The 22,753-nt window shown below is 42.7% G+C and overlaps 1 protein-coding gene across 2 annotated transcripts; it reads right to left on the bottom strand.

The window, feature by feature from the left end:
* Positions 1-220: 220 nt before the first annotated feature.
* ccdc120b (coiled-coil domain containing 120b) lies at positions 221-17,566 on the bottom strand. Of its 2 annotated transcripts, XM_014133251.3 has the most exons (10): positions 12,119-17,566; positions 11,929-12,034; positions 10,755-10,873; positions 8,733-8,837; positions 8,510-8,630; positions 8,110-8,169; positions 6,287-6,437; positions 4,066-4,167; positions 2,685-3,701; positions 221-2,565 (listed from the first exon to the last, which is right to left on the bottom strand). In XM_014133251.3, the coding sequence occupies exons 2-10, from the start codon at positions 11,975-11,977 to the stop codon at positions 2,469-2,471; spliced, it is 1,821 nt and encodes a 606-aa protein (XP_013988726.1). In that variant the 5' UTR covers positions 11,978-12,034; positions 12,119-17,566; the 3' UTR covers positions 221-2,468. The 2 variants fall into 2 exon arrangements, with proteins under 2 accessions (XP_013988726.1, XP_013988728.1); XM_014133253.3 differs by having other exon boundaries at positions 11,929-17,566.
* Positions 17,567-22,753: the final 5,187 nt, after the last annotated feature.

Genomic DNA, 22,753 nt, shown 5'->3' with positions numbered 1-22,753 from the left:
CACCATAAGCTACACTAGCAAGCTATTTAAACATGTTTTAAATATGTCAAATTGTGCCAAATACTTCAAACAAAGCCAAAGTCATTAGAATTAGGCTAATAAGGATGAACGATGAAATGACCTATGATATACATACTTTATTTGAGGCAAATTACTCACAGTAATTACTGTAAATACATGAAAATCAATAGTTTTTTTTAAATGATTCCAGTCCAAGATGTTGCATTTACCATGATGATACTTTATTTAAAAAATATCAATGAATGTACCCCATCCTCAAACAGAAACTGTACAGTATTTCTCACCCCTTTGAAATATGGACATACTGTAATAGGATGCAAAAATTTCAGGAGAAAAACAGAAGCGGATTTCAGTCAATATGTCACAAACAATTCCAGTCAATCAACATAACTCATTCTCCGAAAAGCTACAACTAATACACTTGTAAATGTTAGTTAACACCGCACTTCTCTGGCTGGTGCTGAATGGGTTTTATGACAGAAGTGTATTTCACAAATAGATACAAAATGTTATAAGTTCATAAATATACAATATATATTCTGGATAAATTTCCTTCGAGCTAAATGTATATTCATTTATGTTTTACAGACATAAGTACATCACCTGAAAAATACATTTACGACCCCCAATGCACAGCAGTTTGGTCATCAGTTTCAGGTTTAGACTAGCTTGAAGAAATTCACACACTAACTATTGAATGTGAAAACACCAACATTTAAAACAAATATAACATTCCATTAAAGGTACTTGAGATAAAAGGAATAGCTTTACCTGTAAAACATGTCAATAGATGAAGCCATGACATTAATCAGTTAAAATGAAAGATCTTTATTAGCTACTCATACATTTCTTTCCAGAGGTATTAATTTCCTACCATTCAGGTTGTTAGTGATGCCCTTTTATAATGGTATAATCATGAACCTAAGATACACAAGAACAAACAAGCACATGTCATGGGAAGTTTATAAAAGGGCTGTTCTTGAATTGCGGTGGTATATGGGAATGGCATTAATTACATGAAATAATTTTTACCATTATGATAACATTGTGCCACCAATAGGAGTAGCGTATGACATGATACAATGGAAACGTATTCTCATACTACCACATTTATGAGTTTTGACATAAGGCCTGCTCATGCCAACAGTCCCATCCCCTAGCCCTGTTCTAGTTAGACCCCTTTTCATTTCTCCACATTAAGTTGACATCAGTTTATAAAGGAATTTAGAATCAAATCTAGCTTATTATCATGATACATACAGATCCAAATATGCGGTTTATTGTTGATAATGTTGTTACAATCTTATAAATACATAATTTTATACACTACATCACTTTGATCGTGAATGTCCAAATGGGCCACAAAAATTCCACCTTGACGTAGACTTGAACATGAACTTCAACCTGGTAACACTTTTCTTATTTGCTCAAACTTCATACGCTGTCAACCATTTTCTGGTTTTAGTGTGTTCTCTCTTGGGGACAATTTCCCCATCCCACTGCTGCAATTGGTTAAGGCTTATGACGTTCATAAAGTGCTCTGAAGGAAAATGTGCTACGCAACTGAATGAAAAGAAATGAATAGAAAGTTCATTAAACAACTGTCATAGACCTCTAAAAGTCCTCAGGTTTTTACCTGAACTTGACTATTATGTCGTTTCAGCAGCTGGACTCTTAGGAAATGCAGAAAAAAAGAGCTTGCATGAAACAACAATTTGGCAACAACAGGAATTTCTTTCATTTGTTGATTGAAGACCAAGCTTTGAAAGGATTTGTGTTCACTTGACAAACATGAGAAATAGCAAGCACGTCTGAAATGTGTATGTTTGATGGACAGATGAAGAGATAAGACATATATATTAATGTTTACAAACAGGTTAATTTACACATTCACTGGTGTGTTTAACTACTTTTTAGTTGATATGAGTTCATTATATATTTTTGTAAATCACAAGAGACTAAATTACCTCTTTTATATAACTATTCTTTATATCTCAGAAGATACAAAATAGTAATTTAGAATACATATACTTTATTCTGTAAAAAATTATATATTGGGAGATTTGTTAGGTTAAACAAGGAGGATGTTTGTTACATGTGGCTTGGGTCTGACCAACAATATAATACAATACAGTATACAGTAGCTACAGAATAACAATATATTCTGTGACTCCTGGGACAGCTCCAGTGCAAATCTATTTCTCGCTTTGCGATCTACGGGTCAAAAGTTGGTGGGCCCATTTTCAACAGAGGGCATTCAGAACGGCTTTACAGTCTTTTTCTGCTGTGGTTGTAATGTTTTTTTTTTAGCTTGTGAGGTCACCTTATATCAGCTCCTTTTACAGTGTTCGGGTCTGTCTGTCTGTCTGTCCGTCCGTCCGTCCGTCCGTCCGTCCGTCCATCTGTCCGTCCGTGCACGTGTGTGTTTGAATATATATTTAGCTATATCAGACCAAAGTGCCAGGGTCAGCACTGGGCTCCTTTGGAGTCATGTCTTGCATCTGGGGATGAATGGGCTCTTGATAGAGTGAGAACTCCATTGACCTGCCATAGAGAGGGCACAAATCATTACAGTACTTAGCAAACAAACATGATAAAAAGTACTCTAATGTGCACCTGTGTGAATGTTACCAACAATCATTCCTAAATAGAGAAATACTCACCTTCCATGCAGTGGGTGGCCATGGAAGCTGGCTGACTGAGACATCTGGGACCTATGGAGTGGATCACCTTGTATAGACTGAGCCTGGTGCACCAAAGGGTGGGGGTGTGAGAGACGGGAGACCCCTGCATCATGCCCCTTTGATGTAGTGGTAGGGTAGCCGAGGGCATTCCTCAGATACCAGTCTCTGAGACCCTCCAGCGCCAAGGCTTTATGCAGACTCCTCGTCGAGTCCTCAGGGGTGGGGAGAGAGAACTGGGGAGGCCTGCGATTGAATGTTGGGCCGGACAGCTCAGTCTGGAAGGGGTGCAGGTTGGGAATGGAGGAGGTAGTGGAGCTTGGGGCAGGGTGGGGAGACTCATAAGCAGAGAGCAGGATGGCATCCTGCTGCAGGGGGATGAAGGGTCCGCAGGACTTGGTCCGGGTGACTTTGACTCTGCGAGGCTCTGCCTGGGAGCTACGGATCACCCTGGGACTGTAGGAAGGGGCAGCGCTGGGAAGATGCACCTGGGAGTGGGAGAAGCCATTGGCGTGAGGAGGCACTGCAGCAGTGGACGATCGAGGAGAGGAAATGTCCTGCCAGATTCTACCTGTTGATTGGTACAGCTGGTGTTGCACTTGCATCCTCTGTTGCTTTCCCCAGATGTAATCCATTAGGAGCTCATTGTAACCCCCTCCTTCTGCTGCTTCTACTCTCCCACCCATGGACAGCCGCAGGTTGGCCTGCTCCTGTCTCTCAGGATTGCCCAGGTGGATGTGCCTCAGCTTGCCGTCAGTGAGGGCCTCAGAGCTTTTGTAAGGCCCTCCTCTGGGGGGCATCCCATTCCTGGGGGCTGGGTCCTCGGGGAGACTGGAGCGGTCAAGCAGGGCCTCAGAACTGTTGCTTCGCCGGGCACGGGAGCTGTAAGGGCAGCCTCTGCGCTCCGAGGAGGGGCCTTCCTGGGCCAGGGGCTCCATATGTGGTACATCCAGGCTGCCAGACCACTGCTTTAGTGAAATCCCACCAGAGTCATCTGATCTGAAGGAGCGATGGAGAGCAATGAGCATTTGATGGGCTTATTGTGATAGTGTGTTTACATTATGACAATAACCTATCTTTACATTTTGATTTTCAAATGATTGAATTTGTCATATCAAACCTATGAATACCAAAATACATTTTTTTAAAAGCATGATATAAGTCAATATGACACTAACACCTGACTTCTCACAAAATAAATCATCTTGGGAGCCTTGACTGGCATCTTGAGAGCCATCACTGGCATGTTCTGTAGCTTAATTACCTGCTGCACTCATTGGTCATTCGGTCAGCCTCTCTGTCATCATAGTGGGTGGGTAGCAGTGCATTAAGCAGAAGCACTGGATCAGAGGAGGAATATTACCTGACATGAACACTGATTGGGGCGGTTCGGGCGAGAAGGGGGGTAGCAGGAACACTTCTGCCTTCAACATTAGATGCACTCCTTGGTAGAGAATGACTAGGGCTAGGGAAAAACATCAGAACATAGCATTAGACACAAAAAGATGGAGTGCTTTACCCATATATACAGTCGTGGCCGAAAGTTTTGAGAATGACACAAATATTAATCTTCACAAAGTCTGCTGCCTCAGTGTCTTTAGATATTTTTGTCAGATGTTACTATGGAATACTGAAGTATAATTACAAGCATTTCATGAAGTTGATGCAAAGAGTCAATATTTGCAGTGTTGACCCTTCTTTTTCAAGACCTCTGCAATTCGCCCTGGCATGCTGTCAATTAACTTCTGGGCCACATCCTGACTGATGGCAGCCCATTCTTGCATAATCAATGCTTGGAGTTTGTCAGAATTTGTGGGTTTTTGTTTGTCCACCCGCCTCTTGAGGATTGACCACAAATTCTCAATGGGATTAAGGTCTGGGGAGTTTCCTGGCCATGGACACAAAATATCGATGTTCTGTTCCCCGAGCCACTTAGTTATCACTTTTGCCTTATGGCAAGGTGCTCCATCATGCTGGAAAAGGCATTGTTCGTCACCAAACTGTTCCTGGATGGTTGGGAGAAGTTGCTTTCGGAGGATGTGTTGGTACCACACTTTATTCATGGCTGTGTTCTTAGGCAAAATTGTGAGTGAGCCCACTCCCTTGGCTGAAAAGCAACCCCACACATGAATGGTCTCAAGATGCTTTACTGTTGGCATGACACAGGACTGATGGTAGCGCTCACCTTGTCTTCTCCGGACAAGCAAATTTTTCGGATGCCCCAAACAATCAGAAAGGGGATTCATCAGAGAAAATGACTTTACCCCAGTTCTCAGCAGTCCAGTCCCTGTACTTTTGCAGAATATCAGTCTGTCCCTGATGTTTTTCCTGGAGAGAAGTGGCTTCTTTGCTGCCCTTCTTGACACCAGGCCATCCTCCAAAAGTCTTCGCCTCACTGTGCGTGCAGATGCACTCACACCTGCCTGCTGCCATTCCTGAGCAAGCTCTGTACTGGTGGTGCCCCGATCCCGCAGCTGAATCAATTTTAGGAGACGGTCCTGGTGCTTGCTGGACTTTCTTAGGCGCCCTGAAGCCTTCTTCCCAATAATTGAACCGCTCTCCTTGAAGTTCTTGATGATCCGATAAATGGTTAATTTAGGTGCAATCTTACTGGCAGCAATATCTGTCAAGGGTGTGCGTACTGGTAGCGAAGTCAGGCGCAGGAGAGCAGAGGTTTGTGAACAGGCGCACACTTTATTGAGCCAGGAGAAACCAACAGACGGACGCAACTGCGTCAAAACCTCCAGCCAATTGGCAAAAGTGCAAGAATGCGCAAACAGTCACAAAAATGTATGTATAACAAATAAACATACCTCGTGAACAACACAGAATATAAGAACACCAGTCTGGCGCGTCACAAATAACACGTAACACAAACAATATCACACAAAGACATGAGGGGGAACAGAAGAATAAATACATGCAGTGTGATTGGGGAATGTAAACCAGGTGTGCAGGGAACAAGACAAAACAAATGGACCAATGAAAAATAGAGCGGCGATGGCTAGAAAGCCGGTGATGTCGACCGCTGAACGCCGCCTGAACAAGGAGAGGAGCCGACAATATCCTTGCCTGTGAAGCCCTTTTTGTGCAAAGCAATGATGACGGCACGTGTTTCCTTGCAGGTAAGCATGGTTGACAGAGCAAGAACAATGATTCCAAGCACCACCCTCCTTTTGAAGCTTCCAGTCTGTTATTCGAACTCAATCAGCATGACAGAGTGATCTCCAGCCTTGTCCTCGTCAACACTCATACCTGTGTTAACGAGAGAATCACTGACATGATGCCAGCTGGTCCTTTTGTGGCAGGGCTGAAATGCAGTGGAAATGTTTTGGGGGGATTCAGTTCATTTGCATGGCAAAGAAGGACTTTGCAATTAATTGCAATTGATCTGATCACTCTTCATAACATTCTGGAGTATATGCAAATTGCCATCATACAAACTGAGGCAGCAGACTTTGTGAAAATTAATATTTGTGTCATTCTCAAAACTTTTGGCCACGACGGTACACACACACACACACACACACACACACACACACACACACACACACACACACACCACACACACACACTGACATTACCTGATAGAGCTGGTCACAGAGTTACGGCGTGTTCTCATTTCATAGTATATCTCCACTGGGGACAGTTTCCTACAGACCCGGTGGTCTGGGCTGCCCAGACGGGGCTGGGACATGGAGCGGTGGTCTTCTGCCACACTGGGAGAGGACTCCTCTGAGGGAGGGAGAATATGGGGTTTGGTCTTAACTAGAGTCACTAACTCACAATTGACACGCAATTACAGTAAACAGGTCATTCTCTTTCATGAACATAATCAGGCAGCAGCCGTGTAATTCAGAATTTAAGGAGGGGAAATGTGATTCTTTGCCCCTCTCATTTTCACGATCTGTCGTCCAGTAACTGATTTATAAACTGTGAATGTGAACAGCACCAAATAATACAATCTCTCCTTTTCTGTGGCATCACAGAATAATGTAATGATACTAACTCTGCCTAGATATTTTGAGAATATTTTGCACAACTGATGTACAGTTGAAGTCGGAAGTTTACATACACCCTAGCCAAATACATTTAAACTCAGTTTTTCACAATTCCTGACATTTAATCCTAGTAAAAATTCCCTGTTTTAGGTCAGTTTGGATCACCACTTTATTTTAAGAATGTGAAATGTCAGAATAATAGTAGAGAGAATGATTTATTTCAGCTTTTATTTCTTTCATCACATTCCCAGTGGGTCAGAAGTTTACATACACTCAATTAGTATTTGGTAGCATTGCCTTTAAATTGTTTAACTTTCGGGTAGCCTTCCACAAGCTTCCCACAATAAGTTGGGTACATTTTGGCCCATTCCTTCTGACAGAGCTGGTGTAACTGAGTCAGGTTTGTAGGCCTCCTTGCTCACACAAGCTTTTTCAGTTCTGCCCAGACATTTTCTATAGGATTGAGGTCAGGGCTTGTGATGGCCACTCCAATACCTTGACTTTGTTGTCCTTAAGCCATTTTGCCACAACTTTGGAAGTATGCTTGGGGTCATTGTCCATTTGGAAGACCCATTTGCAACCAAGCTTTAACTTCCTGACTGATGTCTTGAGATGTTGCTTCAATATATCCACATGATTTTCCTCTCTCATGAAGCCATCTATTTTGTGAAGTGCACCAGTCCCTCCTGCAGCAAAGCACTGCCATCCCTGTGCTTCACGGTGGGGACGATGTTCTTCGGTTTGCAAGCCTCCCCCTTTTTCCTCCAAACATTATGGCCAAACAGTTCTATATTTGTTTCATCAGACCAGAGGACATTTCTCCAAAAAGTACGATCTTTGTCCCCATGTGCAGTTGCAAACCATAGTCCATTTTTTTTATGGCAGTTTCGGAGCAGTGGCTTCTTCCTTGCTGATCGGCCTTTCAGGTTATTTTGATATAGAACTTGTTTTACTGTGGAAATAGATACTTTGTACCTGTTTCCTCCAGCATCGTCACAAGGTCCTTTGCTGTTGTTCTGGGATTGATTTGCACATTTCGCACCAAAGTACGTTCATCTCTAGGAGACAGAACGCATCTCCTTTCTGAGCAGTATGACGGCTGCGTGGTCCCATGGTGTTTATACTTGCGTATTATTGTTTGTACAGATGAACGCGGTATCTTCAGGCGTTTGGAAATAGATGTCCAAAGTAGATGTCCTAACCGACTTGCCAAAACAATAGTTTGTTAACAAGAAATTTGTGGAGTGGTTGAAAAACGAGTTTTAATGACTCTAACCTAAGTGTATGTAAACTTGCGACTTCAACTGTATTTGTGGAACAGACAAAGATAACTGTTCAATAATTTTACAGACCAGCTTTTACAGATTCAGTTGTTATTATTGCATTTGCAGCTCTGGCTGACTCACCATTGTCATGGGACGTTGAATCTGACATGGAGCTAGTACTCTCCGACATCACTGTGTCCTCTGGAAGATAAACAAACACAACCTGTTATCACAGGCAACAACAATCTCAGTAATACATAATAAATAAAGACGTTTTATTGTCACATATACTGGATAGGTACAGTGAAATGTGTTGTTTTACACAGTACAACACTGGCAGGAAGTGGAGACCAAATTCACAGGCCATCACAGCATCGGAAAGGAGAGGAAACTGCCTCATATAAAAGTTAAATTCTATGTGTGCTGAGAGGTTGTTCAGCATTTTCTCTATGGATATCATGGTACTGTAACATTGTGCAATATCTTTATGTATAGCTGGTAATACATCTTGGAACTCTTGCTGTAAGCAGCACTACCTTACCTGTGTGGCATCCACGGTGAACGGTCCTCCTGCTGTTGGGGACATTCCTGTCTGACTCTGAGTGTCTGTACAGAGCACCACTGAAGAGTGTTTTCATCTGCCTTCGCTGACCTGTCTCATCCTGCACAAAGCAATAGCTTAGTCAGTGATGAGTTGATAATCAGTATTAACAGACATATAGGTCCTCTGTGACCAGTGTCATAGTCTCTGAATGTTCTCTGACCTCTCCCTTGGTGTTGTTATGTGCCAGGCCAGCCCTGCGCTCTACAACAGGAGCTCTCTCTCCTGTCTCCAGGGGGAAAGCATGTGGGACCATCCCGGTCAGCTCCTGCAGATATTTTCATACTTTTTTTACCACTGTTTTCATACGGCCAATGCCAAGTCAAATTTCATACTGTCTGTTATTAAATATATCAAACAGCAATAGGAAGAAACGTAATAAACATTTGTATCATACACAGGCTGGAGACTGTAACAGTGTATATTAAAATGAGCTAGAACTAATGCTACTGTGATAATATGAACATTGGTCAAGAATAGTATCATTTGAATGGTAGTGCATCAAACCACCTCATCTAATGCACTAAACAGTATATAGAGAGCATTTCCATGCATGAATAATCTTAGTCTGGAGAGAAGCTGAGACACATCTGTGTTGAATTCTAAACCAAATTCAGGCGAAATGTGTGAAACAGCTGTGAGTGAAAAGCTGGATTTGGTGCCTGGTAAAGTATTTTGGTCTCTGTCTCTGGAGAAATAAGGCTAACATTCATAACATTCATAACATTCATATTATTGACTGACACTGCTCTGCAAGGGGAACACTTTAAAGGGTGACTGCACTTCCTGATTTTACCTCGTTTTTGATTTGGTTTATTAAGAAAGGCTCGCGGCCATGACTGAATTAGAACGTGAGTTGGTTTAGTTTTTTAAAACTTTTTTTATTTATTTAACCTTTATTTAAACTAGGCAAGTCAGTTAAGAACAAATTCTTATTTACAATGAGGGCTTACCCCGGACGACTCTGGTCCAATTGTGCGGCGCCATTTAGGACTCCCAATCATGGCCGGATGTGATGCAGCTTGGATTCGAACCAGGGACTGCACTGAGATGCAGTGCCTTAGACCACTGTGCCACTCAGGAGCCTAGGTGTGTGTTTGATGTGGGTGTCTCTTGTGTGTGTTCGCAGGTGGGAAGAGTTAGCCAATTTATTTAGCCAACTAGCTTTAGCCGACTGGTGTGCGTCTGTGGCAAAGTTGGTTTGACTTTGGATAGCCTCCGGGGCTAGTTAGGAGCTGTCAATAAATTACACATTGTAAATGAGACAATATTTTGTTGCTCACCTTTTAGTTCTCATTAAATGCTTTCAATATTTGTATATCCATTTCTACAATTTATCGTTGGTTTGAGATTTTTAAGTCATTGAAATTTGGAGCTATTGGAATTTTAACATATTGTTCTATGTACATTGTGTAATTTGCAGATAGTCCCTAACTAGCCCTATAGGGATTTCCAAAGTCAACCCAAATTTACCACAGCATTACAATTGGGTCACATACAGCTGCACTCCGAAATGCTGATTACTTGTGTGCTGCCAGCTGTGGGCATGTGGACATTGGGATGCAATTACGACCACAAGTCTCACAAAACTCTGTTTTTGACGAGAATGACCTTGACCAAAATTATCCTATTTACACTTTGTCAATTTTGACAGTAGAATAAATGTTTCTGACTCATTTCAAAGCCACTTAGGCTGTTTTCTAAACAAGAAGTTGCTTTTTAATGGCAGTTGCTCTTTAAACTTTGCTTTGTAACAACAAGTTGCCAAATATTGTTCTTTCATCTGTACAGCCAAACTCATTGAGCCTGATTTATTATTTCAGGTGGTTGAGGTTTACAGGGGTTGAGAGCTGCTCTGTATTGAGTCAGATACAGAAAACAAACCTAACGTTGGTTCTTGCTTTCCATTAATCTGATAAAGCACACATCTCGATAGCATGGCTTGGGTGTATGGAGCCATTCCCTCTAACGTGCTTTGAGCCCTACAATAGTTAAAAGGTAGGAGAGAGGAACTGACCTGAGCCCGCGAATGGTTAAAAGGTAGGGGAGAGGAACTGACCTGAGCCCGAAAATGGTTAAAAGGTAGGGGAGAGGAACTGACCTGAGCCCGAAAATGGTTAAAATGTAGGGGAGAGGAACTGACCTGAGACCTACAATAGTGAAAAGGTAGGAGAGAGGAACTGACCGCCTCCAGCAGACACACTTGTCTCAGCTCTCCCATTCGGCTGCTGAGGATGTCCTCCAGGATTTGCTTTCTCTCCTGTAATGCGGAGATGCGCTCAGCTTGCAGCTTGCTGTCCTGATCTACACACCAACAAACACGTCAACATGTTCAGTTAAGACAACAATTATACAATTACTATGTAACAGCAATGGTGTTACTAAGTACCTAATATCAGAAACCCAGAACAAAAATATTGCGTACTTGTGCCAGATGCTTGATTAAGTTCTGGGGGCAGATGTGTTAACAATCAAGCTTCATTTATATAGCTGATTTCAGACATAAATGTAACGCAGGTAGCCTAGTGGTTAGAGCGTTGGACTAGTAGCTAGATCTAATCCCCGAGCTGACAAGGTAAAAATCTGTTGTTCTGCCCCTGAACAAGGCAGTTAACCGCCTGTTCCTAGGCCGTCATTGTAAATAAGAATTTGTTCTTAACTGAGTTGTCTAGTTAAATAAAAGTTTTTTTTTTTTTAAAGAACTAGCCCCCCCCCCCCCAGAAACAAAACAACCATGAAAATAAAAACATAAATAATTTTGTTAAGAGGATAGAAAAAACGAAAAAATTACAAAAACTGAAATACTAAAAAAGCACCCTAAGGAAAAGCAAAGCTAGAAAAGTGTGTTTTAATATCCCTTTTAAATATGTCCACAGTTTCGGCCCCCCTCAGGTTCTTTAGCAGGATTTTCCGGAGGCTGGGGGCATAGTAACTAAAGGCTGCATCTCCATGCCTCTTGGTCCTAGGCTTTGGGATAGTTAAAAGGCCAGTGCCAGAGGACCTGAGGGACCTACTGGGTACATCACTCAAAAGCCTCTCTGATAGTTAGAAAACATACTACAACGAAGAGCGGAAGCAAGGCGGTTGCTCCACCCCCCTTTTTCAGCAAGTTTCAGGCAAGTCTATGGGCCAAATGTCCCATGCCCTTCCGAAATTCAAAAGATGCAAATACCTGCGAAATCGGGAATTGTCCAAATTATCAGTAACAAATAAAATCTGTACAACGGAACAAAGTTCCTTGTTAGTCGTCACATCCCAGTCTGTTGACAGACACCACGATACCATCCTATCTTACATGTGTCTGTCTACGCAAGATTACTAAATACCACAACATCTCTTTGTGAAGGTGTAAAACTCACCTGGAGACCCCACACCCATGGATGTGATGAGACGCCCTTTGACCTCCATGTGGTCTGATTCGTGAGGTCTTGCTTCTCAAACCTCAGCCAATCAAAACCTCACCTACTGAGAGAGTGCACTGTGGTTACCTAATAGAAATGGGACAAATAATTTGGCATAGAGAACAGGTTGGCTTAAATATTCAAAAACCTTGCAACTTCAAGCATATGTTCTCCAGGTGTCTGGTTAGCCATCGATTTTTGTTAAGCCAGTAAGAAATGTGCCTCTTCCACTAGTCCCCAACAGTAAAGTGATCTTCAAGTGTCTAATGTTAAATCCTGTAACAGAAAGAGACAGATCATTTACATTTTCAGTAATGTGACAAAACACAAATAGGCCTACAGTTAATACAGAATGTGAAAGACTATCAGACCTAGCTTGTCTATGTCCATTGTATGTGCATTATAGAAAAAGTATGCTTTTTGGAATTTGGATGGCTTCACGTTATCAGGTTATCAGGTTATCAGGTTCATTCCAAGGACTTTCTTAAGCACGGCTGTGCTACTGTCGTAGGGACGAGGCGGAGCCGATCGGCCTGTCTGCCTGCCTGACTATCTATACTGTATTTATTTATAATATATATAACATTTATAATATAAATTCAACATGCAGCAAAATATTTTACTGAGTTACTGTTCATATAAGGAAATCAGTCAATCGAAATAAATTCATTAGGCCCTAATCTATGGATTTCACATGATTGGGAATACAGATACGCATCTGTTGGTCACAGATACCTTAATACATCAGAAAACCAGTCAGTATCTGTTGTGACCACCATTTGCCTCATGCAGCACGGCACATCTCCTTCGCATAGAGTTGATCACTGATGATTGTTGCCTGTGGAATGTTGTTCCACTCCTCTTCAAAGGCTTTACAAAGTTGCTGGATATTGGGGAGGGGGGGCTGGAACACGCTGTCATACACGTCGATCCAGAGCATCCCAAACATGCTCAATGGGAGACATTTCTGGTGAGTATGGAGGCCATGGAGGAACTGGGATATTCTCAGCTTCCAGGAATTGTGTACAGATCCTTGCGACATGGGGCTGTGCATTATCAAGATGAAACATGAGGTGATGAGGGCGGATGAATGGCACGACAATGGGCCTCAGGATCTTGTCATGGTATCTTTGTGCATTCAGATTCCCATTGATAAAATGCGATTGTGTTCATTTTCCGTAGCTTATGCTTGCCCATACCATAACCCCACCATGGGGCACTCTATTCACAACGTTGACATCAGAAAACTGATCGCCCACACGACGCCACGCGCGCTGTCTGCCATTTGCCGGTACAGTTGAAACCGGGATTCATCTGTGAAGAGCACACTTCTCCAGCGTGTCAGTGGCCATCAAAGGACAGCATTCCCCCACTGACGTTGGTTACGACACCAAACTGCAGTCAGGTCAAAACCCTGGTGAGGACAAAGAGCACGCAGATGAGCTTCCCTGAGACGATTTCTGACAGTTTGTGCAGACATTCTTCGGTTGTGCAAGCCCACACTTTCAGCAACTGTCCGGGTGGCTGTTCTCAGACGATCCAGCAGGTGAAGAAACCAGATGTGGAGGTCCTGGGCTGGCGTGGTGGTCTACGGTTGTGAGGCCGGTTGGACGTACTGCCAAATTCTCTAAGACGACGTGGGAGGCGGCTTACGGTAGAGAAATTAGCATTCAATTATCTGGCAACAGCTCTGGTGGACATTCCTGCAGTCAGCATGCCAATTGCACGCTCCCTCAAAACTTGGAGACATCTGTGGCATTGTGTTATGTAACAAAACTGCACATTTTAGTTGGGCCTTTTATTGTCCCCAGCACAAGGTGCACCTGTGTAAAGATCATGCTTTCTAATCAGATTATTGATATGCCACACCTGTCAGGTGGATGTATTGTCTTGGCAAAGGAGAAATGCTCACTAACAGGGATGTGAACTAATTTGGGCACAACATTTGGGAGAAATAAGCTTTTCGTGCATATGGAAATTTTCTGGGATCTTTTATTTCAGCTCGTGAAACATGGGACCAACATTTTACATGTTGCGTTCATATTTTTGTTCACTGTAGGTAAAATGTATCTCTTAGCGCTGACAATAATGTCTTAGAAGACGAGTGAGAGCGAAACAGCATAAATAATGTATGGAGAAGAAAAGATGGAGAGAAACCTAAACCACGTGTGTGTTTAATGTCTCAATTGTCAAATTGTCTCAGTTGTAATACAAAAAAAAGAATGAACCAAAATTAACAGCAATGACCTTGCCCTGAAAGTAAGACAAAACATACTGTGTTTATGCACAGTTGCACACATTCACTGAAGACAGCAGGGACCCAACATTTTATATCGTGACAGCATTCTCCACACAGTCGCTCCAAAACTGGTTTGTGTTGTGGCCGAGCCTTTGGGATTTTCTTGTAACTCACAAAATAAACAAAAACAATATTTTTTGTCAGAAACCCAGGAACATGGCTCACAAGTGGGTCCTGATGAAGCATTTTGGAAAAGATGTTGTAGGGGGGTACACTACATTACCAAAAGTATGTGGACACCTCCTCGTCGAACATCTCATTGCAAAATCATGAGCATTCATATGGAGTCACTCCAGAGAATGTGATTCCACTGCTCCAGAGTCCAATGGCGGCAAGCTTTACACCACTCCAGTCGACGCTTGGCATTGCGCATGGTGATCTTAGGCCTGTGTGCAGCTGCTGGGCCATTGAAAAACATTTCATGAAGCTCCCGACGAACAGTTCTTGTGCAGACATTGCTTCCAGATGCAGTTTGGAACTTGGTAGTGAGTGTTGTAACCGAGGACAGACGATTATTACTCACTACGCGCTTCAGCAGTCAACGGTCCTGTTCTGTGAGCTTGTGTGGCCTACCACTTTGCAGCTCAGCCATTGTTGCTCCTAAACATTTTTACTTCACAATAACAGCGCAAAGTGGTAGACCGGGGCAGCTCTAGCAGGGCAGACATTTGACTAACTGACTTGTTGGAAAGGTGGCATCCTATGACAGTGCCAAGTTGAAAGTTACTGAGATCTTCAGTAAGGCCATTATTCTGCCAATGTTTGTCTATGGAGATTGCATGGCTGTGTGCTCGATTTTATACACCTATCAGCAATGGGTGTGGCTGAAATAGCCAAATCCACTAATTTGAAGGGGTGTCCACAAACTTTGTATATACAGTGTATATCTGACATCTCAACAAGAACCTTTGAAGCCTGCCGGCATTGGGCAAAGCTTGCTCATCTCAGTCTAAATAAGTCAAGAGGTAGCCTATCATTCTACTTTGAGGTATTATCCTGAATTCCATGAAAGCTTTGTTCCAAATCAGGCCTTATTCCCTTACGTTACAAAGAGAGCAAACAGAAGTGATACTATTTATTCATGCCAAAGCATCTCTTTCTGAGACTCCAGAATCTCAGTCATAAACAACAGGCAGCTCCTTGCAGTCTACTAAATAATAAAATGATTATTTCCTAAACAAAACATCATCAACAACACAGAATGCCTCTAGGGCTAAGGTTTGATCATTTTTAAGATGTGTACTGATAACGGCACCATATTATCATCGTTAAAAATGTAACATTTATCTACCACCTCAGTCATACAATACAAGAACTCCATGCTTCACACACACTATATGTCCAAAGGTATGTGGACACTTGCTCGTCAAACATCTCATTCCAAAATCATGGGCATTAAAATGGAGTTGGTTCCCCCTTTGCTGCTATAACAACCTCCACACTTCTGGGAAGGGTCCCGTGTGGCTCAGTTGGTAGAGCATGGTGTTTGCAACGCCAGGGTTGTGGGTTTGATTCTCACGGGGGACCAGTATGGAAAAAAAATTTTTTATGAAAACGTATGAAATGTATGCCTTCCCTACTGTAAGTCGCTCTGGATAAGAGTGTCTGCTAAATGACTAAAATGTAAATGTAAGGGTTTCTACTAGATGTTGGAACATTGCTGTGGGGACTTGCTTCCATTCAGCAACAAGATTAGGCCTGGCTTGCAGTCGGCATTCCAATTCCTCCCAAAGGTGTTCGATGGAGTTGAGGTCAGGGTTCTGTGCAGGCCAGTCAAATTCTTCCACAACGATCTTGACAAACCATTTCCGTATGGCTTTGTGCACGGGGGCATTGTCATGCTGAAACAGGAAAGGGCCTTCCCCAAACTCTTGCCACAAAGTGGGAAGCACAGAATCTTCTAGAATGTAATTGACGCTAGCAGACACTAGCGTTAAGATTTCCCTTCACTGGAATTAAGGGGCCTAACCCAAACCATGAAAAACAGCCCGAGACAATTATTCTTCCTCCACCAAACTTTATAGTTGGCACTACGCCTTGGAGGAGGTAGCGTTTTCCTGGCATCCACCAAACCCAGATTTGTCCGTCGGACTGCCAGATGGTGAAGCGTTATTCATCACTCCAGAGTCCAATGGTGGCTTGTGTGCGACTGCTCGGCCATGGAAACCCATTTCATGAAGCTCCCGACGAACAGTTCTTGTGCAGACGTTGCACGATTTTTACACGCTAATCGCTTCAGCACTCGGCAGACCTGTTCTGTGAGCTTGTGTGGCCTACCAATTCGCGGCTGAGCTGATGTTTCTCCTAGACGTTTACACGTCCCAATAACAACACTTACAGTTGAACGGCGCAGCTCTAGCAGGGCAGAAATTTGACAAATTAACTTGTTGGAAAGGTGGCATGCTATGACAGTCCCAAGTTGAAAGTCACTGAGCTCTTCAGTAAGGCCATTGTACTGCCAATGTTTGTCTATGGAGACTACATGGCTGTGTGCTCGATTTTATACACCTGTCAGCAATGTGTGTGGCTTAAATAGCTTAATCCCCTATTTGAAGGGGTGTCCACATACTTTTGTATATATAGTTTACCTCACACATTTCACATGGGTTCCAGTCCTGGAATTGAGGCGGTCCTGTTTGCTCATACTAGTGTGAAGTTCCCCCTGTGTGACCTCCTATTGAGAGACACAGAGGTGCCTCTTAAACAAACAATTGTCACAGTAACGATTCACTGTGTATTGACACTGACAGTCTGACCCAGCCCATCCCATGAATCCACTCCATTCTTATTAATTTAACTTAATCTGCACTGAAGAGGGCATTGTTATTGATCACTGGGGCCAAGCTTCCTGCCATCCAGGACCTATATACCAGGTGGAGTCAGAGGGGCGGCAGGGTAGCCTAGTGGTTAGAGCGTTGGACTAGTAACCGAAAGGTTGCAAGTTCGAATCCCCGAGCTGACAAGGTACAAATCTGTCATTCTTCCCCTGAACAGGCAGTTAACCCACTGTTCCTAGGCTGTCATTGAAAATAGGAACCTGACTTGCCGAGTTAAGAGGAAGGCCCTAAAAACTTTCTAAGACTTTAGCCACCCTAGTTCTCGGTAAGCGGTACCAGAGTGCCAAGTCTAGGTCCAAGAGGCTAAATAGCTTCAAGCCATAAGACTCCTGAATAGCTATTCTTCTCTCTTACTTGTTTTTTTGTTTTGTTTTTGAGGTATTTTCTTACATTTAAGTCATTTAGCAGACGCTCTTATCCAGAGCGACTTACAAATTGGTGCATTCACCTTATGATATCCAGTGGAACAACCACTTTACAATAGTGCATCTAAATCTTTTTTGGGGGGGGGGGGGGGTTAGAAGGATTACTTTATCCTATCCCAGGTATTCCTTAAAGAGGTGGGGTTTCAGGTGTCTCCGGAAGGTGGTGATTGACTCCGCTGTCCTGGCGTCGTGAGGGAGCTTGTTCCACAATAGGGGTGCCAGAGCAGCGAACAGTTTTGACTGGCCTGAGCGGGAACTGTGCTTCCTCAGAGGTAGGGGGGCCAGCAGGCCAGAGGTGGATTGTTGGTTAAGGGCTTGTAAGTAAGCATTTCACTGTAAGGTCTACACCTGTTGTATTCGGCACATGTGACAAATACAATTTGATTTGATGTTACAAGCAAAAATATTGTAATCAGATTACAGATACAGATTTTGAAAAACTAGATGATTACTAGTTTGCCTTGGCAGCAGCTAATGGGGATCCATAGTAAATACAAATACTTTTAAATCATAAAGGGATGTTTGTGAAAAAATACATTGACAGCTTTCTGTTTTCTCAATGACATGGTACTCTGGTACTTTTGTATACTTTTTAGACAGTACTTCTGAAAGTAGCATCCACGAGCCAAAAGTGGTCCCCGAAAATTGTATACCACATCACAAATGTGCAGAGATGTGTACCACGTTGTTGCACTCTCTCGTGCTCTCCTGTGTGTGCATCTTACTAGCTGTCACTCAAATGGCGAGGGGCTGAAGCTCATTGGTTGAAACTCAAATTGCACGGCCTCCCGAGTGGCGCAGTGGTCTAAGGCATTGCATCGCAGTGCTAGCTGTGCCACTAGAGATTCTGGGTTCGAGTCCAGGGAGCCCCATGGGGCGGAGCACAATTGGCCTAGCGTCGTCCGGGTTAGGGGAGGTTTGGTGTGGCTGACTTCCGGGTTAAATGGGCATTGTGCCAAGAAGCAGTTCCTCTTGGTTGGGTTGTGTTTCGGAGGAAGCACGGCTCTCGACCTTCGCCTCTCCTGAATCCGTACAGGATTTGCAGCGATGAGACAAGACTATACCAATTGGATACCACGAAATTGGAGAGAAAAAAAGGGTAAAACATTACTTTTTTTTTAAATAAAGAAACTAAAATTGCTGGCCCACTTGGGGGTAAATGTAGGGAAAAACCCTGGCTATAGGCTACAGGAAGATAGCAAAATATAGGACAAAAAACAAAGGGAGCCCCCGCTAGCACATGCTAGGAGTTAGACAATGGTTATGGTGATAAAGATGAGCTGCGGAAGGAAACATGCTTATTATAACATGAACTGTACTGTGAGCGCAGGCAGGCAGGCAGCCCCTGTGCAGCATGCAAACCAACCAGGAGTTTAATATTTAATTCCAGGGGGACGGACACAAGGTCAAGGCTGCAGGGCAGGGCAGGCCTCTCTCTCTCTCTACCATGTTCACTCTCACAACACCACGTATCCTTACAAACTTAGCTTATTATATGATAATATTCACAAGCTGTATAGCCCCACCACTGCAGGTCAGGCAAAAATCCATACACATCTCAGTTAACAAATTGTCTGTCCAAAAACCTATTAATTTGCATGTTTTAGTGCATACTACTAATGTGATATAGGCTACATCTGTATGTCATTGCCAAATGGAAATCCTGTTATTCATAGCAACCCGATGCCTTGATACTATTATGATGTTGATGCTAGAAGCAGACACCCACAGAACAGCAGCTGAAATGTGAACTAGGCTCCAGTGCAGACAGACAGGGTAGGATCCAGTGCAGACAGACAGGGTAGGATCCAGTGACACACTCACTCCTGGTAGAGGCTACAACCATTATTTACACAGCTGCTGGCTGCTTCTGTCATGAACTGTCAAATGACACAAACTCACTTCAACAGATATGCTACATATACACTAATAATAAGTAACCAATTTTTTTAAGTAACATTCTCTGACCAGCATCCTATTTTTAGAAGAGATCTCTCTCATAAGTAAACATTGCTGTATCACATAGATATTTTTAAAATACCGGCTCTCTTCTTCTGTAGCTGTGCCACATTTTCTCTGTGTTTGTTCATGTTACTTTCTTCACCTGACTTAATTCCGATAATAATAGTGTAGTGGGTATGCAGTATTCCCGAAGGACAGTTAGCGAGACTAAACCATTACCTTAACATAAGGGGTGGGGGATAGAAAGTTAACAAGACAACTGAGGAAATGTCCACAACTGGGAAGGAACTTCAATTGAAAATGCAGAGTTTGAAATATATATCTTAGCATATGCATTTTGGCCAAAAATAAGTTTTCCATTTTGTTAATTCTATAGTCATTTTAATTTGCTTACCCCTCAAAATGTCCAATGTTGGTTTTGCCCGAGATAGATGCAGGTGAGTCAAGGGGCTCCAAGAGAAAGTAGGCATATGCTTGCTCTGGCTCTAGCTGTTCTCCCTGTATCACTACAATAGAATTATTTCCTAATCTAAAGAATGAAGATCACAAAAGACATGAAGTCAAAAAGAGCTAATTGGTGCACTAAAAGTCATGTTTTTAGTAGGCAGAAGGAGGGAAGCCATTTTGTTAGTAAATACAGTCCTCAGGATGTATTATGGTCTGTCTATCTCTCATTCAACAAGCTGCACCTGAACAGCCAGCCACCAGCTGGACCCTGTGGAGGGTTTATGGAGGGTTGGAGGGTCAGGTGACATTCCAATATGATCTCTTCTCACTCTTTGTACCTCCCTGAACTACTGATCATAACATGCTTATCAGCACAGCCCAGGGCAGTTTAGCACATGGGGCTAATCCTATGGCAAGCCCAGTATTCCCATTTTGAAACCCTTCCCTCTGCCCTTAATGGCTCTATGTCGATGTGAAACAACTGTATAGGAGAAAGCAATCCAGTGATTCCTCCCCCTACTAGATATCTGGTAGGTTCAAAGTAGAAGAGTATGGAATGTGTCCCTATGTCCAGGGAGATAATTAATATACTGTTTTCCCATGATCCATAATACATGAAGGGATCTCTATGTATTCCAAATCAAATGTTATGTCACATGCACCAAATACATCGGGTATAGACTTTACCGTGAAATGCTTGCTTACGAGCCCTTCAACAACGCAGAGTTAAAAAATAATAATACAAAGAAGTCCTTGAAGTGAAAAATGTTGTCCTCGTAATCGCCAGCGCTTGATATTGGTTCCAAAAAATCTTGACACATCACAATGTGTATGATACAAGGTATACCACTTTGTGCACTTTCACTTATCCAACTGAGACTGGGTCAGTTTGGGTGTGACCCAAGGAGATCCTTGAGTAGATCCTTATGTCCGGCAGCTTATAAGTACTTTCATGGAACATCAAGCTAGTTGCTCGAATCCAGTCAGTCCGTGTCAGTTGGACATAAATGGCATGGGCATGGTGTCTCGTTGGCGTAACAGACAATTATGTTTGTTTCCACCTGTGTCTGAAAACTCCCTTTCCATGCCGTGAAGTGGAATTGACTGTACATAGCATGCTTTATAGAAAAGTAGAATAATCATTCTACCGAAATTCATATTTAACAATGTCATGAAGGCCAAACCAACCTGTAATTCATACATCAAATGAATGACTGGCTCTAGTTAACTTGGGCTTCAAGAAAACCATGTGCACAAACCATACCCCTAGACAAGCACTCAAAAAGGTTAACTGTCTGCCATCCACTGATTTCCTGACAATTTTTTACTTTACGTTCTGTAACATCCTCTAATTGTCATGCATAATGAACTCAAAGACCATGCAAAAAAGATCACTTCTAAAGTGATCAGTACCAAAAATGTCACACTGCATTGGCAACAACGTAGAAAATCCCTTTCTGAGAACGGCAGTGTTTCTCAGACAGACCAAAGCAACAGCAGTGAATTACCCTGAGGCACTGTCCAGGACGGGTTTGGACAAGTCCCTCAGATCCTGGCAGCTCTAGATATCCTTGTTCAAGAATGTGTTCATAATAGTGTTAATACCAGCGCTGGTTAAATGAGTGTGGGAACATGCACACCTTACAGGCCTCATCTCTAATAACTCCACTGTTAAAGCTGAAATGATAAACAAAGTAACCATCTTAAAAGTTCAATCTGTAGGATAGTCTTAGACACTAAAAGGGACAGATTACAAAAATTGCTTTGGAAAACAAGCAGTAAAAATTATACGTTGTAACTGCATTAACTATTGATGGGCCCTGTATGTATGCATGTTCCATATCATCCTCCTGTATGCAGCAACAGCTCGAGGAGAAGATACACGTATGTCAGAAAATCCTACAAACATAGAATTTTGCAGTATTCAGAATAAAATCTTGAAATCTCTTGGCAATTTAGTGTCCAACACGATATGGGAATTCATCAATGTGTCATGATGAAATGTCAAAATGTACGGTATGCTACAACCAGTAGTAATCACGACCCCAAATAGGCAGATGTTTTGGTTTTTCATGTGAGACAGGTTTAGAACGCAGTGGGAAGGCAACAAAAACATTAGCGTGTAATTAGTGAGGTTGTCAAATAGTATAATTATAAAAAATATATTACTGATTAAAAATTGTAATTCTAACAGCGAGAGACACATGGCCATCACTACCATTCAATTAAACCCGGTTAAATAGGCTAATACAGCAATAGCCTACGCAGATGGACACCAACAGTAGGGTTGATGAAGGCATGTATTGCATTTCTTAATTGCGCCAGGACAGACTTTTAATGCACGCTTTGGCTGTAAAGTAATTCTAGTAAATGATATTGCAGAAGGTTACTTGCCTGAAAAGGAACCCAGTGATGAAGATTTGAAATCGCAAATTAACGAAGACGTGCCATGAACTCATGGATTGTGGCTACAATATATTCCGTGATGTACACGTCCCTATAATGTTACAACGAAGAGTTCATAGAGCCTATAGAATCCCATCCCTGAGAATATGACTGTGTGCGGAGGTCTCCATGGTGCTGTTCAATGTTGTAAAGCCACGGGAGACTGCCCGATCAAAGCCTCGAGATTATGTTCTTTGACTAAAATGTTACAATGTTGTTTAGCAATTGCCAATTCGCCATAATTTCCAGATATTGTTCTTCTGCGTATCCAACGTGGCTCCATATTCCAATTGAAATTCATCAGCTGCCCTTTTCTCGCGCGTCTACAACCCCCATCCTCCCTTGCGTCGATGCCTTGCGCTGCGCAT

The sequence above is a fragment of the Salmo salar genome, chromosome 12 (assembly GCF_965601325.2).
Source record: "Salmo salar chromosome 12, fSalSal1, whole genome shotgun sequence".
Classification (NCBI taxonomy): domain Eukaryota; kingdom Metazoa; phylum Chordata; class Actinopteri; order Salmoniformes; family Salmonidae; genus Salmo; species Salmo salar.
Note: the sequence above shows the minus strand (reverse complement) of the source record. Positions and strands in the feature narration are given on the sequence as shown.